The sequence below is a fragment of the Ovis canadensis genome, chromosome 5, assembly GCF_042477335.2.
Source record: "Ovis canadensis isolate MfBH-ARS-UI-01 breed Bighorn chromosome 5, ARS-UI_OviCan_v2, whole genome shotgun sequence".
Classification (NCBI taxonomy): domain Eukaryota; kingdom Metazoa; phylum Chordata; class Mammalia; order Artiodactyla; family Bovidae; genus Ovis; species Ovis canadensis.
The window spans coordinates 95,952,501-95,978,277 of NC_091249.1; the positions used below are offsets into that span (position 1 = coordinate 95,952,501).

The 25,777-nt window shown below is 39.5% G+C and overlaps 1 protein-coding gene across 2 annotated transcripts in view; it reads left to right on the plus strand.

Moving 5' to 3' along the window:
• Positions 1-25,777, plus strand: part of VCAN (versican) — a 120,158-nt gene that overhangs the window by 53,195 nt on the left and 41,186 nt on the right. For both annotated transcript variants that reach the window (XM_069592583.1, XM_069592584.1), the window contains one exon: positions 19,806-25,001. In XM_069592583.1, coding sequence (XP_069448684.1) covers positions 19,806-25,001 — 5,196 coding nt within the window. The remainder of the gene's footprint in view (positions 1-19,805; positions 25,002-25,777) is intronic.

Consider the following 25,777-nt stretch of genomic DNA (forward strand, 5'->3'; position numbering starts at 1 on the left):
TATGTTAAACAGTTTGGAAGAATGTTAGATATGATTTTATTTTAAAAGTATAAGAAGCCCTGCTTTGTCATCTAATATAACCAAATCATCACTGTTACATCACTTCAGAACATGCAGAACAAGATGTTTTAATTTCAGTGTCTTTCCATGTGTTACTACTCAAGCGTAGTACTAGACTGTGTTAACATTTCATTGGTCTTTAACTATTAACCTTCAGTACTTACACTATGGACAGCTAAAACCGTATTGCATATCCCTAGGGCTGATAGACGTCTAGAGGTTTGTTTTATTTTTTCTCTTCCATGATTTGCAGGTTTATTATGCAACTTGTGGGGTGGGTAATAGGTATGCAGTTTAAATGTTCTTTTAAAGAAAGTTCAACATATTTTCAAGCTGTTGTCCTTGGATATTTTCATTAAGCATTAAATATTTAGAACAAATAAGGTCTAGCTCAATTCTAGGAAATGCTGTAATATATTTCTCAAATACAATTTCAGAAAGTGGATTACCTCTGTTCCCTAAAAACCCAGGCTATAATGTTATTTATTTTGTGATTTAGTTATAGGAATATTCATGGTGCCTTTGATTCTGCTCAAGTATTTTCTATATCTCTCTGGCAAAATTCTTAAAAGCTGTTTCTTTACATTGACTAATACTTGCAATTTTTATCATTAAACTTCACTTATTCCTTCTTAAAGGTCAGTACACTCTGTCTTCCAAATGTGGTAAGCTGAATTGCGAATACGTGTTATATGCAGTTCAATAGATCTATTCAGGTTTGTCTTTTTTTAATATAGAAGTTAAGATCATCGATTTTTGTTAAGTTGCTGTATTTTAGTTTTAGTGTGTGGATTAGAGGAATAAATGCTCGTTTTTCCTTAATCTAGCTATGAGAAGTCAAGCTAGAAGAATGTTTTTTGAGAGGTTTTTTTCTCTTACTGTTGGGCTATTCCCCTAGAGGTGTCATTTTTTGTAAGATGTGTCATTTTTTGTAATTTATGCGATACTCATGAGCCTGCTTGGGGATGCACTTGTTGGGAACACAGGTGGCTCTAATGTCTAGTCAGCTGGCTTCCAGTTAGATGGTAATTTGGCCTCTACCACCCAGAACTTTCTCCATGTCAAAGCTCTTGTGGGACAGTGAATAGCAGAGAAGAGAATACACTCTCAGAGTATTGATATTAACCTCCACTTTCCAATATAGTTGAATGAGGTCAGGATTGGAGCATTATTTTCCTGTTAATGATGCTGTTTCTTGGAAACCATAGTTCTTCTCTCCTACATTGCTCTTCTGCCTCTTGGAACTGGAGATGGAGGGAGAGGACAGGCTGCCAAGTAGTGGGAATGAGGATTGCTGTTAGTGGGGCTGGAAAAGTGACAAGAAGATATTACTATGAAAAAGAAAGAAATGAAGAGAAGCTTAGGGATTCCTACGAATGCTTAATTTGAGAATTTTTTAAAAGAATTCTTGAATGACTAGCTATACAAAAGTTTTTTCCCAACTTAGATTACTCTCTTGTTAGTGTAGATACTATGTTGAGTCAAATGATAGATAAAGCAGTAAGACATGTTCTGCATTTAAAAACTCTTCTAAATGGGAAACTGTGCATTGAGGTGAGGGTAATCAAATTACTAAACGGGAAAAGTGAAACTCAATCTCCCTGGAAGAATTGGCAGTCATCAGGAAAAAAAAAAAATCTAAGTTTATAAATGGCTACTTGAAATGGAGAGTCTGAGTAACTTAACTCATAAACCATTTATACAAAGTGTGTATTTTTATCTGAATTATAAACTTAAGTCAGCTGGGTCTGGGAAACACAACTACGTATTTCCTCCTCTTTTTTCTACCTTATTTTTTACTTTTCTTTTCTGTTTTTTTGGAGTTTAGTTGCTTTACAATGCTGTGTTAGTTTCTGCTGTAGAGCAAAGTAAATCAGCTATACATGTTCATATATCCCCTCTTTGTCACCACAGAGTGTTGAGTAGAGTTCCTTTTGCTATGCAGTAGGTTCTCATTAGTTATCTGTTTTATACATAGTAGTGTGTATGTGTCAATCTCACTCTTAAAACATGTGGCCTTGACTTGCCTTCAAACTAATTTCCATTCAGCATTGATAACTGTGGGTCAGAAAGGAGAGGGAATACTTATCTTCTTTGGCAGAGGGTTTCAGTGAGTGCAGTGGAATGCGGGGGGCTAAGGATGAGAATAACATGTATCTATCTATTAACTCCCTCACTCCATCTCTCTTTTTCTCCCCTGTCCCTGCATCTATCTGTCTTTTCTGTATGCTTTATATATGCCCTTCTTAAGACTAAAAACACTGTTTATTGTCTTCATTAAGACAATGAGGGTGATGACTCAGGTCCAACTGCTTTATACTCATTTTATTTGTTTTCTATGAGAAATTTAATTTTTCAAGCATTTTTCACTTTGGAAGGGAAAAACCTGAGAGCAGATGTTAAATTAATGACTTTTAAGGCAGGTGTACATTAATAAGGAAAAATACATATGTGCCTGGAAAACCAACCTTTTTATGTATCAAGGCACATTTTTCCAAACTGGAAAATCCTTGGTACATGTACAAATTTGTATAAATTTATTCAAAAACATAAAATTGACCTCTACATATACTGTATATTCAAGTAAGCAAAAATACCACCCATGTTACTCTAAACCAAGGCATTCATAATTTTTTTTGCTGCTCTCAGCAAGTCACATAAATCTTGATTTTTAAAAATTTTTTTACTACTATTAAACAAAACACACTATGCAGGACACGTTTATGTTCTATTTGCTCAAATGGATCTTAATAGCAACTTAGGGTGCTGTTGCTGGAGGGCAACTGTAGTTAGCAGTTAAAAAAAAATCTGAAGGAACTTTTCAGCTCATAAAATTTTTATGAGCTGAAAAATGCTATAGGGTGTGTTTAACAGTGGTTCAGGGGATACTGAAAACATGGCTCCTGTCTATTTCAGGAGTAATTTGCACACCTGCACTTTGAAAAGTTATTGAAAGGTTTTCTTTGTGAACATGTGATGGCTCAGACGATAACGAATTTGCCTGCAATGAAGGAGACCCGGGTTCAATTCTTGGGACAGGAAGATCCCCTGAAGAATGGAATGACTACCCACTCCAGTATTCTTGCCTGGAGAATTCCATGGACAGAGGAGCCTGGTGGGCTATACAGTCCGTGGGGTTGCAAAGAGTCAGACATGACTGAGTGACTAATACACACACACACACACATGAAATCTATAGAGTTTAAAGGCATAGGAAGAGTTAGCTCAGTTCTGCACTTTCCCCTTTTTAAAAGAATGCTCCTCCTTGAAATCATCTGAAATGTCATAAATTAGTGTAACAGGATTATGAATGTTTCTAAAAGCGAATACACTGTAATTTTAACTCAAAGAATAATTTAGAAGTCTACAGATACTGACTGTAAACATTATTAGGCAAATGCTTACGGTTATAACATTAAAATAGGTGACTTATTAGTTTTTTTAAAACAAATTCATGTATACTGCCTATTACTTGTCAGACTTGCTTGGTATTATTTGCTGGTTAGGTGTTCTTTTTTGCTAGTTTTATCATTTCTAGCTATCCAGTCTAAGTGTAAGACAGGTATTAAGCCAATATGAAACTAAAATGATAACAAATAGAAAATATTGATGAAATTATTAATGAAATGACATTAATGATTAATGAAGTTTTGAGAAAAATAATTTTGGCCTCTAAATTAGAGTTTCTTTTGCTCTGTTTCCTTGTTGAGAATTATGGTACTTTATTGCTCGCAAAGAGTCGGACACGACTGAGCGACTGAACTGAACTGAACTGATTGCTTACATCATTCAGAAATAATTCCCATATGATTAATCCCATCTGCATTTTTGTTTGTATATTTGAGAAATGTACATAGAGCTAAATATTTATTTTCTGAATATGATGCTGTTGAGGAGAGGGTAAGGAATAAGGATCATTAGCTCTGAGTACAGGAGATATCTGGGTAAATGCCAATATTTATACCATTGAAAGCACATTTATCAGTTTTTAAAAAGTAATGTTACTCAAGATAACCGTATATAATTTTTTAATCACATTTTTATAGAATTTATTATGTAGAACTACTTTCAGATTGTTAATTATAGGATCAGATTCCTTTCTTGGGCTTCCATATTTTGAGAGCATGAAAGAGTGGCTGTTCTGGTTAGTGTTTGAGGAGAGGATATTAGGAGTCCCACTTTCTTGGGACCCCTCTCTCATGCCCAAAGGTAGTTTCTAAAGTAACATGTACCTTAGAACACAGCTAGAAAGAGAATGAGATCATGTGGGTAATTCAGAATAGAGCAACAAAAAATTTACTCATTTCTGAATGAATTTATATATATATATATATATATATTTTTTTTTTTTTTTAAGTAAAAACATTTTTTAAATTAGTCTCTCACTATATGGGCTTTCCTTGTGGCTCAGATGGTGAAGAATCAGCCTATGGTGCAGGAGACATGGGTTCGATTCCTGGGTAGGGACGATCCCCTGGAGAAGGGAATGGCTACCCACTCTAGTATTGTTGCCTGGAGAATTCCATGGACAGAGGAGCCTGGCTGGCTGCAGTCTGTGGGGTGGCAAAGAGTTGGACACAACTGAGCGACAAGCACACACAGTTTCACTACATGTATGTATATGTCTCACTATAATGATACACATGATTAACATTTACCTTTGAACATTTACCCACATGATTCTGAATAAAACAAATTAAGCAAATCTAACTTTAATCTTATTGATAGCTATATGTAATCAAAATTATATATAATTATATTCAGAGTATGTGCAGGGCAAAATCATCATGCGTGCACTTAGAGCTTGATATTTTCAGACCACTCTTTATATATTTTATCATGTTTAAACTTCAGAGGTAATTTGTGAGGTATCTAGGGGAAGTGTGGCAGATGGCAGACAGAGGCTCACTGGGCCTGCCCCTTTGGTACTAGTCTGAGTCTTGGCACTCCTTGGAGCATTTTTGCAGTGAGGCAGTTCTCTCCCCTGATGAACTCACAGGAGTAATGACTCCCTGTTGGCTCAGGTGCTGCTCTGTCTGTCAGTTTCTGAAAGAACATAGATGCTGGAAAGACTGGCTTCTCATTGGCATTCTATTGGTTTAAGAGGAGATGGCTTAGATTTCGTTTGCTGCTAATAAGGGGCTCTGTGTATGCTATTCAGATACCTGCTCTGGCAGGAGAACAGCATGCTGAAACCAGCAGCTCTGGGTCTGGGCTGTTTCTCCCCTGCAGAATTTTGGAGCACATCCCTGAAAGTGGATGGGGCGGGTGTCTACACACTTGAGTGGTTCCCTTTGCTGGGCTCCAGCTGTGGCTCCCTGCCAGAGAAGCACATGGTTTTTTTTCCCCTGCAGGGAATTAGGATGGCTTCCCTCATTCCTCCTTGGCTGTCTAGAAAAGGACTGAATTCTTCTATTGGCAAAATAATGAAAAAAAGAAGAGACTGTCTCTTTTCCCTTCATTTCTATAGTAGGAAAAAAAGAATTGGCCTTAATATTTTTTAATTATTAATGAGCTTAACACTACACTACAGATCAAAGCTTACCTTTTTACCAAGTCCTTCTAAGTGAAATGTTTTGTATGTATAACACATACACTCACATAAGACACAATACAGAACACATAGAATCTCAAACTTTTAAATGCTCTATAAATATTTTATTAACCCACTAATCTCAAGAAAATCTTGAAGACATTAAAATCATGCTTCTCACAGGTTGGGGCTTTCTAATAAAAGAGATGTCCTGTAGATGGGTAAAAGGAACTTTGTTGTCTTCTTAACATGAAGAAGACTATTCTTTCTGAAAATGGCACTTGCAATTACAAGTTGCCAGTATCTAAGCTGCTATTGAGGTGGGGCATCAGCCAAAGACAAATACCACTTGTTGTCATTAGCAGTGACCTTGAGAGGAAGGTGCACACTGCCTTCTAGCAGAGTAGTCGGTCAAGGGTTATCCTCAGGTAAAGCTACAACATGCTTTGTTCTTTAACAGAATCAAAAGGGACACAAAATAACTGTAAACCATAGGCCCTGCTCCCAAAGCCTTTAAATGCTTTTGAGGAGCCTATATTCACATAGGCAAATGTAATTAACAGTACAGAAATGCATAATTACACACTAGGTATGAGCTACTGACTAAATGGCAGATAATATCAACAAAGAAGAAATCAATGAAGGCAGGGGAGTCAGAAAATATTTCATGAGAAGAATGAAATATAAGCTGGTTCTTGTTGGAAGGGTAAGATCAAAAACAAATGGCTGAAAACTCATTATTAACCTATTGCTTCACAACAGAGACTCACCAGTTGGGCCAAGGAGCCCCAAGTACTATCAGGCATTTTTCTAGACAGGGCTCAAATGACAGAGTGGCACCCCTGATTCAGAAGATGAATGCCTTCTTAGGATTCACCTGGAAGCCTGTACAGATTCATGGAAACTTCAGGCAACTTCCTCAGGAAGGAGTGTTCTCTCACATTTTCCTATTTTTCAGTGATTGATACATTTTGATAAAGATGACATCGTCTGTAAGTTAAGTACATTTAGCTTTTCAAAACACGTCCCATGATGTATCATGGTTCAGAATTACACATTTGTAAAATTAAATGACATAAAACTACTTTTTAGAGTGGGCTGCATACCCTAAAAGGTGATTTAAAGTTTTATAATATCTTAATTCAAATGCAATTTGAATTAGCAGTATTACAGAAGCAGGTGATGTAAGTTGGGGAAGCTACAGTCAGTCTTTCCTTTGATTCCTGACCATGTGGACCCAGGAATTTCTTAAATTTTCTGTCAGAATTTTTTGCCAGTAAAATGGATGTAGTGGTGATTATTATATAGAAAGAATAGTTCCTAAATTCTGATACATACTCTTTTTTTCCCAAAGCACAGGGATTATGTAACAAAAGATGACACACACATATACAAGCACACATATAAGGATCTTCCCAACCCAGAGATTGAGCCCAGGTCTCACCGCATTGCAGGTGGTTTCTTTACCAACTGAGCTATACATATATGTATGTATCCAAATATATTAATATACATGTATCCAACAAATAGTCAAATAATTGCCATTCACTACATACTATACTAGAACTGGATTTTTGAAGCACACTCTGATATTCTGAATGTCCATGGATAGGTAGTTGATTTGATCCATGGGATACAGTTCGATGGAGTGGAAAGAGCCTTTGGAAACAGACTTGGGTTCATGGTCAACATTGTTATCTGCCACCTATTTGATCTTGGGTAAATTGCTTGATTGCCACAGGCCTCATTTGTTATAATAGTAAACATATGTGTTAATACTCCTGATGCTGCTAAGTCGCTTCAGTCGTGTCCGACTCTGTGTGATCCCATAGACGGCAGCCCACCAGGCTCCCCTGTCCATGGGATTTTCCAGGCAAGAGTACTGGAGTGGGGTGCCATTGCCCTCTCCAATGTGCTAATACTACAAACTCACTAGATTACTTAAAAGAGAAGGGGATCTCTTCCTGGGCTTGCAAGACATGGTGGCAGGCACGTCACATGTTAAAACCTCCTAAGTGCCTAGAAAGCACCCAGCACAGGGGCCTTGTACATGGCAATGACATAGTAGAAACGAATCGCCTCTCAGCTACGGCAGTTGTTTCATTGTGAACGTCTAAATGTCGGAAAATGTAGATTGTTTTGTATTAAATATGTTAAAAATGCAATTTCCTTAAAATTTGAGATTATTTATACCACAGCAAGACAAATATAATTATACTCTAGTATCTGTCTGACTGCAAGAGCTTGTTAAAATTTTAATCATCTATGGATTGTGTTTGTCTAGGGTGATGCCATTTTGGGTGCAAATCAGAAGCAGCTGCAGCCCTTATTTAAATTTTAAATATAGTTATAGTATTGATTCTATACTATCAACATGTAGAACTCATTAGCTTTCTGCTCCTTTTCATGTGTGAAAATTGGACTGGTGATTTTTGATGATTGCAAATTTAATTTTTTTCAAAGAAAAGATCTTTTCACAAATTCTTTATAAATTTTTCCAGGTGCTGGGCCAGGCCTCTTCTTGCATATTCATAGAAAACATGGGCATTTCCTGCTGTCTTTTTGTTGTTGTCAAGGAAACCCCCTAGTTCTCTACACAGGGATTACATTCTTCTTTCTTAATAGCTCTTAGATCATTCATTTGTGCAGTGAATAAAAAATGTATTCACGGGCCCAGACAGTGTTCAGAACTTTTGGAGGGGAGGGGTGTAGCTAAGGGGAGAGACATGTGGTGAGAGGAGCAAAGGGATAAAAGAGACAGAAACAGAAATGCTTTGTAAAGGTTTCATTTTAATGAGGTAAAATGAAAAAATAATTTAAATGCATTATCTGTGTTTGTCAGTTTTAAAATTTATTTGCAAAATTTGTTACATTGAACCTCAGTGAGGCCAGTTTGTCACATTAAAAAAAAAAAAAAGCTGGTTAATAAGTGACTTTATTGATAGAGAGATTCCAAGAATGGGACTCTGGTTGAGGGGGCAGGGGAATATTTTTTAGTGAAAACTGTTGTATTTTTTTTTTGTTTGTTTGAATGGAAGTACTTTGATTTTTTTACAACACAACTGAGGCAATGGAAATTGTAAAATATTGTTTCAACCTAGGGTATTGTGTGGACAATTCAGCACCTATTGCATGAGAAACTGTGTTCCTTAGAGGGATATGCCAATATTCAGACCTTTTGAGTGTGAATCAAGAAGGAAACCCTGATCCAATGGCATGAAAGCTATAATTATTCTCAAAAGGAGTGGTTTGATTTGGAGGAGGAGGATAAATTATGGCAAACCTTCTAAATACTTGCTAGAATTATTGTGACAACGTATAAAAATTTTTTTCCATAGATAAGTTAAAGTAGGAGATTTGAAACTGGAAAGAAAGAATCCCTTGAGTGAGAGGGAAAGTTTAATTGTACTTCAATATCTGTGTCTATGAAAGCTTGACATATTATGTACCTAGACCTGCTTGCCCCTAGTATGTAATCGGTATACACTACCTTGTCTGACTTCCAGTGACTTCATCTTTTCATTTTACACCACAGTATTCCTGGCATCTCACAGGGTGAGTTAGTTTCTTTGGCCATGTGCTGTTCGGAGTAGGTTTGAGTTTCTCTAAGTTGAGAAAGGGAAAAGAAAACACACCAATGCATGCTTCTGTAGAGTACAATGGGATATACTATAGTTACCATCTTTTATTACGTTGTGATCTTACCTTGCTCTGCTTTCTAAGGGAGCCATTTCACTCTCTGAAGATAAAACATTCACTGCCCATCTCTTCACACTTATTCCCAGGGAGTATTTTAAAGGCTTGTTGAAATAAAGCCATTCAATCAAGCTACTCTGTGGCTGAAGTGAATTGAAATCACTCAGTCATGTCCAACTCTGTGACCCCATGGACTGTATAGCCCACCAGGCTCCTCCGTCCATGGAATTTTCCAGGCAAGAGTCCTGGAGTGGGTTGCCATCCTTCTCCCCCTGGAGAAGGATCTCCAGGGGATCTTCCTGAGCCAGGTATCAAACCCGGGTCTCCCGCATTGCAGGCAGACGCTTTACCGTCTGAGCCACCAGGGCTAGGGAAAGGAAAATAATGTCATCCGTAGCTTAGTTGGGAAGGCAACTTGAAATAATCAAAAAGCAAGAGGAGTATACAATAAAAGCTAGTTGCTTGCTTTAATAAAAAGAAAAATACAGGTAATATGGGTGTGAGTTTGAGCAAATTCCAAAAGACAGTGAAAGACAAGGAAGCCTGGCTTGGTACAGTCCTTGGGGTCGCAGAGTTGGACACAACTGAGTGACTAAACAACAACAGCAACAATGAAGTAAGTCACTATAACAGACAAAGTCTCAGAATCAGCCTCACAGGAAACTCTGGGCATTCATCCTCTTGCTGAGCAGCCATCCATGTTGCCCAGGAGGCTGCAAGACAGCACCAACCAGGTGTCAGCAGCTGACCGACAGTGATGCCATTCTGTGCAGAGGTTTGAAGGAGCCTCAGGAAATCTCCCAGTGCACAAATTCTGCTCATGTTGCTTCTCAACCTTGGCTTTATATCAGAATCACCAGGGAGCCTCCATATAAAAATATCCACTCCCCCACCCCCCACTAGACAACTTGAATCTGAATTCTAGTGGTGGGACCCAGGCCTTCATATTTTTTGTTTCTTTTCTTAAATTTGCCTTCTTTTTTTAATATTAGATGTATTTTTTAATGCATGCAGTCTTTATTCCTGGAGAATGTTGAACCCTACAGTTAAGTAAAGGCTTTCTCACCTTCAGACAGGGGTTGAAATATAGACATATACATGGGGAAGGGGCTGCTTTAAACCTATGGAAGTTTAAGTTTTATTTTACCAGTTTTAAGGAGAAAAAAAAAAAAGGTTTAATTCAGTCTCCCCTAAATGAAATGCTGGCCTTTATCACATTTTGGGAAGAGTAGCTTTTCTCACACATGTTAAATGAACCTTGGCATCTGTAAGGAAGGAAGAAAATAGAATTAACTATAACTGAAAGATATGTTTTTTTAACATTTCAGAGTAATTGTAATTGAATCAAAAGTGATCGTGGAGAATGTATCTTGAATTACATGGACCTGCATGCCTCACACTGCCATACCCATATTACTTTCTCTCTATCAGCATGGAAATTAAAAGGAAATACATATGCTCATGGCTTAAGGATTCTTTTGACTATACTGACAAAGTGAATATGTTCATTATATATTTCCACTTGAAAAAAATAGTATTGCCCTGAGATAAACCTATATGGATTCTATATTTGGAAAGGAAAAGAATGATAAAAAATAATATTGAGACTATGCCTGCCCACTTAGATTATCTGACTTTCATAGCTATAGAAGTCTTTAATATTTGCATAATCTGTGTTTCTTTCAGTTGTGTCTCAGAATTTGAGCTATTATTGCAGCCAAAAAACAGTTTCTTCAGGACCAGAAAAAATGCAGATATTTAAAAGAAAGTGTCAAAGTAGTAAATGTAAACGTTTCCATTCTTGATGATAAATAACTATGTAGACATTCTTTCAACTAAATTCCCAAAGAGAAGCTAAGTGGCTAGAATAAGGAGAGCCTCCAGTACTCTTGTCTGGAAAATCCCATGGATGGAGGAGCCTGGGAGGCTGCAGTCCATGGGGTCACTAAGAGTCGGACACGACTGAGCAACTTCACTTTCACTTTTCACTTTCATACATTGGAGAAGGAAATGGCAACCCACTCCAGTGTTCTTACCTGGAGAATCCTGGGGACAGGGGAGCCTGGTGGGCTGCTGTCTATGGGGTCACACAGAGTCGGACACGACTGAAGCGACTTAGCAGTAGCAGCAGTAGCAGTACATGTTTAAAAGATCTTTCACTTTATGGAACATAGAAGTTAGTAAGGAAGCTGAGACAAGTATATAATAACCACTAGGGAATTTATAAATAAGAAACAATATGGCATACAAATGAAAGACACAACCAGTTTGGGCTGAGGAGTTTTAGTGAAGACAGACGGGAGGAACGGAGACTTCAGCTGGATTGTTCATAAAATGCAGGAGTGAAGCTCCAAGGAATGCTTTATGAAGCATTCCGAGGTCGGGGCAGGAGGATTCTTGTTGAATAGAAGTGTGAGTTGGGAATGAGGAGGATATTGAGATGGGGGCATAGATTTCTCTGCATCCAGCTCAGAGATGCAGAGAATGAGAACAAAGAATGGGAGGATGAGGATAAATGTGAGGACAGCGATGGAGCAATTTGAACATGCTATTGAAGAGGTCGGTTGGAAGAGGTAACTTTTGAAGAAGGGAGTGTTGTAATGGAAACAAAATGATGTTTGGTAAAGTTCAGTTTAGTAGCTGTAATTTGAGAGCTTAGAAGGAAGTATCGAGATAAACACACACACATACACACACATATATATGAGGGGCATTTGTTTTACTTATGTCAAAGTGTTTTACCTACATTTTGAATCCTTGATTTTGACCAAAGTATTTTTCTGGTGTTGGGCATCTAGTCATTATCTGTCATCTATTTATCTATGAAAAGTTTTGACAATCTCGGGAAACTAACGTGAAAAAGCTAAGAAAAGTAAGTGAAGTCACTTAATCGTGTCTGACTCTTTGTGACCCCATGGACTGTAGCCTCCCAGGCTCCTCGATCCGTGGGATTTTCCAGGCAAGAATACTGGAGTGGGTTGCCATTTCCTTCTCCAGGGGATCTTTCCGACCCTGGGATTGAACCTGGGTCTCCCGCATTGTAGGCAGACGCTTTACCGTCTGAGCCACCAGGGAAGCCCCTATTAAGAAAAGTAAGCACTGCCCGACAATTGGCTTCTGTCATTTGCTCTGCTTTCAAGGGAACATTTACAAACTGAAACAACCTGCCTTCTTTTTCATGCAGCTCTTTATCTTACGGTTCAAAAATGCTTGAAGGGCCCAAAATTACTTGATTAAGCTCTCCAGGAAAGCCCTTACCCTTTAAAAATTGGAAGTTAGGGAGTCCCTTGGGCCTCTTCTATAAGCAGGAAAAGCCCACACTCAGTGGTAACTCCTTAAGCGCACTTAGAGCAGATGACTATATCTAAACACATTCTTTCCACTTGAAAGAACAGCATTATTAGAGGATTATCTGAAGCTGGGAAAAGAGATGATTCCCATTTATCATCCCCATAACATGTCTGCCTCAAAAATGAGGCCATCAGAAACGCTTATATTGTTTATTGCACTTTCTGGGTGTAAAATTCATGAATTGAGAAATATTGAGCTCCTTTCTCAGCAAGCAGGAGCTGTCAGTGTCCGATAGCATGCATGGGTGGTACACCAAATGAGCCTTGGCTAGCAGAGCTAACAGGGAGACACGGGTCACAGAATCCAATCTTGATCTCCCCTCTACTTTAATCTCTTACCTCTGGAGGCATTGGGTGTTGATCTAAATATCATGTGATTTTCAATTATTAAAGTAATTTAAGCATATGAAAACAAGTGACAAGATTCGGGGAAGATATTTATATCTTGATCACTAACGTCATTTATTTTTTTCAACATCCTGAGTTGGCACCATTTTTAGTGTCTCAAATTTTGAAAATGTTGGGAAATTTGGAACATCTGAGAAAACCCAGTGGAAAGGCAGATTAGGTAGTCTTCCTTGCTTTACAAGGTGGCAGCTAGCATTTCGTTTTAGTTAAGAATATATCAATGGTGGATGAAATCGAAGCATTTGCTTATGTCTGGATATATTAGATTCATAGGTATGTGTCAGAAAGCTTAAATATCTTAGACAACTTCAAGTTTTCTCTATTTAAATTCTATAAGTGCTTCTCAAGTACTTCAGTATGGCTGTCTATTGTATTTTTTAAATAAGGAAAAAAATCTTTTTTTTCTACACGTTAAAGTGAAATCTATTTTAATAGAGAAATGTGATCCTAATATTTCTCCACTGAGTGGATTGGTATATACTTATATTTAATTAAAAGCTCTTAAATTGTAGAATTCCCTATAGAAAGCATGGACTTTAGCCAGCTGCCTCTGCATCTTAGCAACTATGTTTTGTGTCTGCTAACAGTGTGATTGTAAGACTTGTGCTATGTCTACAAAATTTTGCCATTAAGTACTTCAGTATACTTGATGAGTAATTTGAGGTCAGCTAGCAATAAAGCTTTGTGTGAAATGCCATTTAAAAAACCTACTAGCATGGTATATTCAAGCTGTTAAAATACATTCATAGAAACAGAGAAAAGATTATACATACGCTGTGTAGAGTTCTGCGGTTTGACTCTTGCAGTCCAAATAAAAGTTATATCACCCTTAGAATAAAATTCTAAAATAGAGTCTGCTTTTGTAAGAATTTGTTCACCTAAGAGCTGGGGTCATTAATTATTCCATGAGGTTGCACTGTTAGTACAGAATAGAGCAGATCACAATTTCACGATGAAATACTTGCTTTCACAAAAACACAGGTGTTCCCTACTCCCCTCCACCCCAAGCCAGTCACACACCCTACAAAGAAACTTTTCTGGTTTGCAATAATTATAGCTCTGGCAACTCTCATAATAAGCGTGGTGGGTGAGGGTGGTGGCAAGAAAGGGGGATGAAGAAGTAACTTCAGAAACTAAATAAAGAGGGGCGAATTAGAATATGGGTGAGATGGAGGGGGCAGTGGCAGAAGTGAATTCGCTTGTCTGTCCCAAGTAGATTTTGTGACTTTTTCCCATGAATATTTATTTATTTGTTTGTTTGTGTTTGGCTGTGCTGGGTCTGTTGCTGCACAGGCTTTTTCTCCAGTTGGGGTGAGTGGGGACTACTCTCCAGCTGCCGTATCTGGGCTTCTCGTTGCAGCGGCCCCTCCTGATGCAGAGCATGAGCTCCAGGGCTCACAGGCTTCAGTAGTTGCAGCTTCCAGGCTCTAGAACTCAGGCTCAATAGTTGTGGTGCACAGGCTTAGTTGCTCCTCAGCACGTGGGATCTTCCTGGGTCAGGGATTGAACCCGTGTCTCTGGCTTTGGCAGGTGGATTCTTTACTGCTGAGCCACCAGGGAAGCCCTTCCTGACATTTTAAAAGTATGAAAATAAGTTTGCCATGCTAAGAATAAAATGTAGATTCATCTGTAGAGAATCTGTTGGCCAAAAAAACTGTCTTCAAAGCCCTGGGCAATGAATATTTTCCTCACCCTTGAACCAATATTAAGAAATCGGAAGAAATCATTTGAAACACAACTCATTTTAATAATAAATACTGATAAGTTATTAAGACTTCCCTGGTGGCTCAGATGGTAAAGTGTCTGCCTACAATGCGGGAGACCTGGGTTCAATCCCTGGGTCAGGAAGATCCTCTGAAGAATGAAATGGCAACCCACTCAGTATTCTTGCCTGGAAAATCCCATGGATAGAGGAGCCTGGTGGGCTACAGTCCAGGGGGTAGCAAAGAGTCGGACATGACTGAGTGACTACTTTCACTTTTCACTGATAAGTTAATTGTGAGAAGATTCCTTTCAGAAAAGAAAATCAAATAATTTCATGTCACATTTCATATCTTTGTTTAAGAATTCTTGTTAAATGGAGCATTTTTACAGTGCTCATATTCAATGAGCACTTTTTGAAATGTATCTCCTCAATCACTGTTTATTATGATGCACAGATAGTCCTTTGGTCAGTGCCAGCTTCAAAGAACAATGAGAAGCATAAGAAGAAATTACTTGAGTATTTCTGTATTTTCTGCCATTCTGAGGCAAGGCAGATCAGGTACTTGGAAGGCAGGTGGAAAAAGGAATTCTAATTTAAATGTAATGATTGGTACATTTGCATTACGTACAATCAAAAAGTGTCCTTTGCAAAAAAGAGTTATAGGAAGGTCATTTCTCTAACCTGTTGGCAAGAGGACTTGTTTTAGAGAGAAAGAGAAAGATTTGGAAGACACACTTGGAGGCCATAGGTTTCTATAAAGTTGGTAAATATGAGTCTGCCATATAGTCTTGTGCAATCAGTTGGTCTTGGGGAGATTGCATTTTTGGGTGCCATGCATCGTTGTGGGAATTAATTTAATTTTGCATGCAAAAACCAGTACGATGCTGAGCTGTGTTGTGAACTATATGGCTGTGATTGAAGTATTGTGGTATTTATTTAGGTTAGAAAATGGAATAAATTGCATCTAACAGTTCAGTCTTTTGGCAAAATATTCTAATATGCTGGTCTAAAATGCTAAGGGAGTCCTCAGAGTTATGAGCAATGAGAAATGTCAGGGTTCCTTATCCAAGTGGAAAATGGGCTAAAAGAATATTATACTCTGTTCATTGAACTGCAATTAGAGAACATAAAGTGAATGTCAAGGAGTTTAATTAATTGAATTAAATAGACTTAATGAGTTGATAGACAATGAAATTATTATAAAAATTGTTGATTTACAATGAGTTCTTTGTTTTCTTTGCTAGGAAAACATTTTATTTTAAATTATTCTTTTCCTTTGTAAAACATGTAATTGAGCGTCAGTGTCAGTTCCTTTGACATGCTGACATTTGACAAACTGACAGGCCTCTGTGTCTTCTTTCTGCTTTTTTCCACCCCACTTGTTTTTAGAGCTACCAACATCATACCTAATGGAACCTCTATCTGTAATTATTCACTAAGAAGTTCATGGGATATGTTTATATCCATTTTGTTTTTCTAAAAAGTAAGGAATTTATTTAGAATATCATACAAATCTACAATAACATTGAATATTTTTACCCTATTCCCAGCCTAGGAGTTTATAAATAAAGACTATCAAGCAGTTATTTCCTTATTTATCCTTGTGTTTGGCTGGAGAAACTTGGCTGAGTAGTTAGTTTAATCTCTACTGCTTATACAAAGGTACAAAATGTGATGGGGATTTTTTTTTTATATGCTTGACACACCTATGCTTCTTATTGAAATTCTTTCTGTATTTAAGTGCAAGGTGCTGTGGAAATTTAGACTGTATAGGTGATCATTTTTAATAATGAGTTCTTATGATATTTAGGGGCTTCTCTGTTGGCACAGAGGTTAAAGCATCTGCCTGCAATGTGGGAGACCTGGGTTCAGTCCCTGGGTTGGGAAGATCCCCTGGATAAGGAAATGGCAACCCACTCCAGTATTCTTGCCTGGAGAATCCCATGGACAGAGGAGCCTTGTGGGCTATAGTCCATAGGTCGCAGAGAGTCAGACACGACTGAGCGACTTCACTTCACTTCATGATATTTATACCTAGTGAAACCTAATGAAAAGGGTGATATGCTAAATGACACTATAAGCAATTTAAAATTGGCATATTTTTGAAGTTCCTGTTAAATTCTACAAAGTTTCACAGAATTGTTTAACTGAGTGTAGCTTCATGGTAGCTCAGATGGTAAAGAATTTGCCTGTAGCACAGGAGATCTGGGTTCAATGCCTGGGTCAGGAAGATCCCCTGGAGAAAGAAATGGTAACCCACTCCAGTATTCTTACCTTGAGAAGAACTCCATGGACAGAGGAGCCCTGTGGGCTGTAGTTCATGGGGTTGCAAAGAGTCGGACACGACTAAGCAACTAACACACTTTCACTCAACTGTATTCAAATAGTATTAACAATAAGACTACTTGATTTAGTGATTAGATAAGGTTATAGATGTGATATTCAAAAGATTCATTTATACAGAAGGCATTTAAAGATGCATTCTCTCATATACCTATATAAGCATATGCATATATATTCTCTCACATTCTTTTTTCCTTAGTGAGAGGTAGCCTTCAACACAAGCTATATTAAAAGGTATTTATCATCTGAAGATGTTTTCTTTTAAAACATATACCATAAAACAGTATAAGATCACAGTAATAACTTCTATGATCTAATATTAAATGAACTTAGCCTTTTTTGAAAACAAAGATAAGGCATTTAGTTATTTCTATGAGTTTGGCAATTAGGAGTAGCTATAACTTCTGTGGCAGAAATCATCTATATTAGTACATATTTTTAATTTTTTAATTTTTATTTTATATTGGTTTATAGCTAATTTACAATGTTGTGTTAGTTTCAGGTATACAGCAAAGTTATTCAGCTCTACATATACATATGTAAATTCTCTTTCAAATTCTTTCCCCATTTAGATTATTACAGAATATTGAGCACAGTGCCCTGTGCTATACAGTAGGTCCTTGTTGGCCATCTGTTTTATTTATTTTTTAGTTGTTTATTTTTTTTTAATTGGGGGATAATTGGTTTACAGTATTGTATTGATTTCTGCCATACATCAACATGAATCAGCCATAGGTAATACATATATTCCCTCCCTCTTGAACCTCCCTCCAATCTCCACCCCATCCCACCCCTCTAGGTGGGGTTTTATATTTTTGTAATATGCGAGAGTTATGTACTGATCACATTTCTGTTTAGGGTAGCATTATTTTTTGTCCATTTGAATACCTATCCCACTTTGTTTACATGTTTGAAGTGCTGAATGTATTCAGTGGAGATAAAAGTGTGTGTGGAGATAAAAGTAGTGTGTGAATGTTAAATAGGATGGACATGTAGTAGAGAAGAGTGGCCTACTCTGACACAAATAGTAGTGATATTTTATGGTGACAATACAGTGAAGATGGGATACAGAGAAACAAGTTTTCTTTTTTGTTTTTATCAAAGTGAAAGGGATTAATGTAAATACAGTATATCGTCTAGTTCCATAAAAGTTTTGTGGTCTTTGTGTGTGTGTGTGTTTTTTTTTTAGCAAACCGTAGTTAGAAACAGAAGGAGCTCTGTAGAGTTTTTATTGGATGTTCATATACTTCTGTATTTATGCTGATGCAGAGAATACAATGGCAAAGAGTCAGACATGACTGAAGCAGCTGAGCACACATGCATGCAAAGAATACAAAAATATTGCTACCGTCTCAATAGAGTGTTTTTCTGTTTTGCCATGAAGAAATGTTAGATGTTGATCCTTTCACGGGTGAAGGAGAGGGGCTTCCGACAACAGAAGCCATTTCCCTGCCAATAGGGGACAGGAGTGATTCCGTCTCTGTAATTATTATTCCTCCTGTAAGTTCTCAGGTTCAACCTAAGCATGTGTGGCATGGATCAGGGCTAGGCTGAAAGCTGTATCTGCAACAGTGTTCCCGGGACCAGAGGGCGAGACACCGGGCAACCCTCCAAGCTTCTCTGTGTCTCTCCTGGGGTCAGAACACCCACAGGTACCTCTTTCTGTGCTGCCGTGACCCTGAAATTAGCACATCTGCAGTGCAGGACCCTCTCCAAGGACCACTGAATTCCACTCCGATGCAAATGAGGGTGCAGAATGTCCCCCTCCTGGTGTCCGGATGAGGAGCTTTGCTGGTGGATTTCTGGAGAGAGGAAAGGCAGATGGGCTTAGTGGTTGGTACCCTGTGGCAATCTACAATCTAGGAAATGTTCCGAGATAGGTGTTATTTCAGGTATGCTAGTTCTAATGTTTAGAAGTGACTCCTGAACTTCTTTTGGAGAAAAGGTTAATGAAAAGAATGACAATTGCCCCAGTCCAGATCACCTCTCATTACAGATAAAGCTGTAAAGGTGTGGAGGGCTCTTCTTTCCTGGTGCTTTCTGTGAGACAGCCCTGCATGGAGACCCGCAGCCCCTCCTCCTCAGGGCTTCCTGCCCTTGCGCATGGAATGTGGCTGCAGTCCATTATACAGCTAAGTCTTGTCTTACTGTTGCACTGGGTCAGAATTGTCATCACACTGTGAAAGGGCTATAAAGAAACCTCTCTTTGACTTTTCTAGAAACAGTCTTCTCTAGGGTAAATTATGACAAGAGGCCAGAAGAAATCGCTTCTCATTTCCCTGTTCAATAGAGGGCATCTTCGCATTCATCGACGTGAAGGACAACAATCAGTTACTTTTTCTGTATGATCTGGTGAAGGGATCTTAACTTGAAATTTTTTTTTTCCAGTTTGCACAGAGATGAATTCCTCCATTTCATGATTATACTGTGTGTACCTGGTGCCTTGTTTCAAGGATGTGGTTTTGTTAAACATGTTGAAGAGCTTTTGTGACCTGTTGCTACAATTGGATTTATTTTTCCCGTTGTTAATATCAAACAGCAAATGCGAAGACTGAGCACCATGTGTAGAAGGGTGATTGCTCTTACTGTGAGCAGATTTGAATCCTTCTTTTTGTGAGAGTGTGATCAGCCAGCCTTGCTATCGATTTCTTCTATCGTGCACTGCCAAATCTTCTATTTAAGTATTGTGAAAACTCTTTGTTTTTTTCAGGTCGAATGAGTGATTTGAGTGTAATTGGTCATCCAATAGATTCAGAATCTAAAGAAGATGAGCCTTGTAGTGAAGAAACAGATCCAGAGCACGATCTAATTGCTGAAATTTTACCTGAGTTACTTGGTATGTTGCACAGTGAAGAGGATGAAGAAGATGAGGAGTGTGCCAATGCCACTGATGTCACAACCACCCCATCCGTGCAGTACATAAACGGGAAGCATGTAGTTACCACGGTTCCCAAGGACCCAGAAGCAGCAGAAGCTAGGCGTGGCCAGTTCGAAAGTGTTGCACCTTCTCAAAATTTTTCAGACAGCAGTGAAAGTGATAGTCATCAGTTTATAATCACCCATGCTGGATTGTCCACCGCCATGCAACCTAACGAATCTAAAGAAACGACGGAGTCCCTTGAAATTACGTGGAGACCCGAGATTTACCCTGAAACCGCAGAGCCTTTTTCAAGTGGTGAGCCTGATATTTTCCCCACAGCCTCAATCCATGAGGGAGAAGCCACTGAGGGGCCAGACTCAGTCACAGAGAAAAGTCCTGAACTTGATCATCGGGCGCATGAACATACTGAATCGGTACCTCTGTTTCCTGAAGAGTCTTCAGGAGATGCTGCCATTGACCAAGAATCTCAAAAAGTCATCTTTTCAGGGGCTACCGAAGGAACATTTGGTGAAGAGGCAGAAGAAAGTTCTACCACGCATACTCCAAGTATAGTTGCAAGTTCTGTATCAGCACCTGTCTCAGAGGATGCATCATTTATCTTAACAGCGACTCCACAGTCTGATGAGCCATTGTCCACAGTAGAAAGCTGGGTGGAAATAACCCCTAGACACACTGTCGAGTTCTCAGGAAGTCCTTCAATTCCAATTCCAGAAGGCTCTGGGGAAGCAGAAGAAGACAAAGATAAAATATTTGCCATGATAACTGATTTATCACAGAGAAATACTACAGACTCCCTCGTTACTTTAGACACCAGCAAGACCATGATCACGGAGAGCCTTTTGGGTGTTCCTGCAACCACTGTGTATTCAATTTCTGAACGGGTTTCTGCAGCAGTGCCTACCAAATTTGTAAGGGAGACAGACACTTATGAGTGGGTTTTCAGTCCACCTCTGGAGGAAACAAGGAAAGATGAGAAGGGAACTACAGGTACAGCTTCTACAGCTGAGGTACATTCCCCTACCCAGCGATCAGATCAGTTTGTTTCTCCCTCTGAATTAGAAAGCTCAAGTGACACTCCGCCTGATGATTCAACAGCTGCTCCTAGAAAGAGTTTCCTGTCCCTGATGACAGCCACACAGTCTGAAAGGGAAACGACAAGTTCTACTGTCGTCTTTACAGAAACAGAAGTTTTAGACAATCTGGCAGCACAGACCACAGATCCCAGCCTTAGCAGTCAACCCGGGGTTCTGGAAGGGTCACCTACTGTCCCAGGGAGCCCCACGTCTCTCTTTATGGAGCAAGGGTCCGGAGAAGCTGCTCTTGACCCAGAAACCACCACTGTTTCTTCACCTGCATTAAATTTAGAGCCTGAAATTCTAGCTGAAGAGGAAGCAGCTGGCACTTGGTCTCCACACGTGGAAACTGTATTCCCTTTTGAGCCAACCGAACAAGTCTTGAGTACTGCAGTGGACAGGGAGGTTGCTGAAATTATAAGCCAAACATCCAAGGAAAACTTGGTTTCAGAGACCTCAGGAGAGCCAACTCACAGGGCAGAAATAAAGGGCTTTTCTACAGATTTTCCTTTGGAGGAAGATTTCAGTGGTGACTTCAGAGAATACGCGACAGTATCTTATCCCATAACAAAAGAAGAAATAGTGATGATGGAAGGTTCAGGGGATGCAGCATTTAAGGACACCCAGATGTCACCATCTGTAACACCCACCTCAGACCTCAGTAACCACTCTGCTGACTCGGAAGAACCTGGCAGCACCTTGGTCAGCACCTCAGCCTTCCCTTGGGAAGAATTCACAGCCTCTGCCGAGGGCTCGGGTGAGCAATTGCTCTCTGTAAGCAGCTCTGTTGACCAAGTGTTTCCCAGTGCCGCGGGAAAAGCCTCTGGAACAGATTCCCCATTTATTGACCAACGATTGGGAGAAGGAGCTATCAATGAAACTGATCAAAGATCCACCATTTTGCCAACAGCAGAAGCTGAGAGTACTAAAGCTTCAACCAAAGAGGAGGAGGTGAAAGAGAATCACACAGTTTCAATGGACTTTCCCCCAACTGCGGAGCCAGATGAATTATGGCCTAGACAAGAAGTCAACCCTGTAAGGCAAGGGAATGGAAGCGAAATAGTATCAGAGGAAAAGACTCAAGAACAAGAATCTTTTGAACCCCTTCAAAGCTCTGTTGCACCAGAACAAACAACTTTTGATTCACAGACATTTCCTGAACCTGGACTCCGAACCACAGGTTATTTCGCACTAACAACAAAGAAAACTTACAGTACTGATGAGAAAATGGAGGAGGAAGTCATTTCCTTAGCTGATGTGTCCACTCCAACTCTAGATTCAAAGGGCTCCACATTGTACACGACTCTCCCTGAAGTTACTGAAAAATCCCATTTTTTCTTAGCTACTGCCTCAGTGACTGAATCAGTACCAGCTGAAAGTGTAATTGCAGGTTCAACCATCAAAGAGGAAGAAAGTATAAAACCCTTTCCCAAAGTTACGAGCCCGATAATTAAAGAGTCAGATACAGATCTTTTATTCTCTGGACTGGGATCTGGGGAAGAAGTTTTGCCTACTATAGGATCAGTGAATTTTACTGAAATAGAACAAGTCCTTAGTACATTATATCCCCCGACTTCTCAAGTACAAAGTTTAGAAGCCAGCATCTTAAATGATACAAGTGGAGACTATGAGGGAATGGAAAATGTAGCAAATGAAAATGAAGTGAGACCACTCATTTCCAAAACAGACAGCGTTTTTGAAGATGGTGAGACAGCATCCAGCACAACGTCACCAGAAATTTTAAGTGACGCCAGAACCGAAGGGCCGTTTACGGCACCTCTCACTTTTTCCACAGGCCCCGGACATCCTCAAAATCAGACACACGGTAGGGCAGAAGAAATCCAGCCCAGTAGACCACAGCCTCTGACTGATCAAGTCTCTAGCGAGAATTCTTTGACAGCAGGAACTAAAGAAACAGCAACCTCTTCCGCTGATTTTCTGGCTAGAACTTATGATCTTGAAATGGCCAAAGGATTTGTTACATCAACACCAAAACCATCTGACCTGTTTTATGAACATTCTGGAGAAGGTTCTGGGGAATTGGATGCAGTTGATGCAGAAGTCCACGCTTCTGGAATGACTCAGGCAACTAGGCAAGGAAGCACCACATTTGTTTCTGACAGACCCCTGGAAAAACATCCCAAGGTTCCAAGTGTTGAAGCTGTTACTGTTGATGGATTCCCGACAGTTTCCATGGTGCTGCCGCTCCATCCTGAGCAGAATGAAGGCTCTCCTGGGGCAGCCAGCACACTGGCAAGCACAGCATCATATGAGAGGGCCACAGAAGGTGCCGCAGATAGTTTCCAAGACCATTTCGGGGGATTCAAGGATTCCACGTTGAAACCCGACAGAAGAAAAGCCACTGAAAGTATTATTATAGATCTGGACAAAGACGACAAGGATTTAATATTGACAATGACAGAGAGTACCATCCTTGAAATTCTACCTGAGCTCACATCAGATAAAAATACTATCATAGATATTGATCACACTAAACCAATATATGAAGACATCCTTGGAATGCAGACAGACTTGGATCCAGAAGCACCCTCGGGGCCACCTGAGAGTAGTGAAGAGAACACTCAAGTTCAAGAGAAATACGAGGCAGCTGTTAACCTGTCTTCAACCGAGGAAAACTTTGAGGCTTCTGGTGATATTCTGCTGGTTAATTACACTCAGGCAACACCTGAATCGAAGGCTCCTGAAGACAGAAATCCATTAGATCACACAGGCTTTATCTTCACAACTGGGATCCCCATCCTTAGCTCAGAGACAGAATTAGACGTTTTGCTTCCCACAGCCACATCTCTGCCCATTCCTAGTAAGTCTGCCACAGTTAATCCAGAGTCAAAAACTGAAGACAAAACCCTGGAGGACATCTTTGAATCAAGCACTTTGTCTGATGGCCAAGCTATTGCAGACCAAAGTGAAGTCATATCAACGTTGGGCTATTTGGAAAGGACACAGAATGAGGATGAAGAAAAGAAATATGTAAGTCCTTCTTTCCAACCAGAGTTCTCCTCTGGGGCTGAGGAGGCACTGATAGATCCTACCCCCTATGTAAGTATTGGTACTACCTACCTTACGGCTCAGAGTTTAACAGAGGCACCTGATGTGATGGAAGGAGCCCGTCTGCCGGATTCCATTGGCACATCCACGATTTCAGCTTTTGCAGAGCTGCTCTCTCAGACACCATCATCTCCTCCACTCAGTGTCCACTTAGGCAGTGGAGACTCTGAGCACTCAGAGGACCTCCAGCCAAGTGCTCTGCCAAGTACAGATGCCAGCACACCCCCAGTACCCTCAGGAGAACTTGCAAACATTGAAGCAACTTTCAAACCCTCGAGTGAAGAAGGATTTCACACAACTGAACCTCCATCCTTATCTCTTGACACAGAGCCTTCAGAAGATGAAAATAAACCTAAACCATTAGAACCAACGGAGGTTTCTGCCACAGAACTAATTGCTCAAGAAGAAATTGAGATTTTTCAAAATTCTCACAACACAACCAGTGTCCAGGTTTCTGGGGAAACAGTCAAGGTGTTTCCCAGTATTGAGACTGTTGTCACAGCTGCAAGTGAAAGGAAGCTAGAAGGTGCTACACTGCGGCCACATTCTACTTCTGCTTCTGTGATGCATGGGGCTGAGGCAGTTGTGGTGCCTCAGCCCAGCCCACAGACTTCTGAGCAGCCCACCATCCCTTCTCCTCTGGAAATAAACCCTGAAACACAGGCAGCTTTGATCAGAGGGGAGGATTCCACAGTAGCGGCCCCCAAACAGCAAGTACCAACGAGGATGCTTGATTCTAATAAGCAGGCAACACTAAGCACCACAGAGTTAAATACTGAGCTTGCAACACCATCATTTCCCCCTCTGGGAACTTCTAATGAAACCAGTTTCCTGATTGGCATTAATGAAGAGTCAGTGGAAGGCACAGCAATCTATTTACCAGGTAAGGACACACGTTGATAAATCTGTTTCCAAACGTGGAAACAGTCCCTTGGTCCTAACATATTTATGTATATAGTTTTGTTGTACTGTGAAAGGGGTGAAGGTTCTTTGTATTGTCCATGTACAGCAGAACAGGCCATAGTATTGATTCCCTAATGAGATGCAAAGAAAGTAAGTATAGACTGGGGGCTTCCAAGAGATACTTTGTATTTTTCTGGGTTTAAGAAACATGTTATTTCTTTTCTCTTTTTTTTCAGTTGCAACATGCAAAACCTGAAATTGTTAATGGTATAAAAATTCAATTTGACTTTACCCACAACTTAAGTATGACTTTGTCTTAGGTCCCATAGTTATACATGTTTAGGAACGGGAAAAGTATCTTATTTAAAAAAAACAAACCTCTAATGAATGGGTGCTATTATGGCAATATTAAACTCTTTCAGGCCTTTTACAAATGAGACTAGTAAATAACTCTAGTAAATACTGAACATGGTTCACACAATATCGGTTATAAGTTCATACCTTTGTGTAATTTCCTTGCTTTAGATAGGTAGTTTACCTAATGCTTCTAACACAGTGCCTAGCCACAGCGAGTATTCATTTGGTATATATTCAAACTCTGCCTGTTGAGAGAAGATTTCTAGTGTTTTGCTGAGTAGACAGGAAGCATGAATTTGATACTGGTTCATATAGACTATGCCATTTGAGCTTCACAGAAAGGCCACAATGTGTACATTATTATCTCCATTTAAAAGGGTAGGGCGTGGAGGTTCAGAG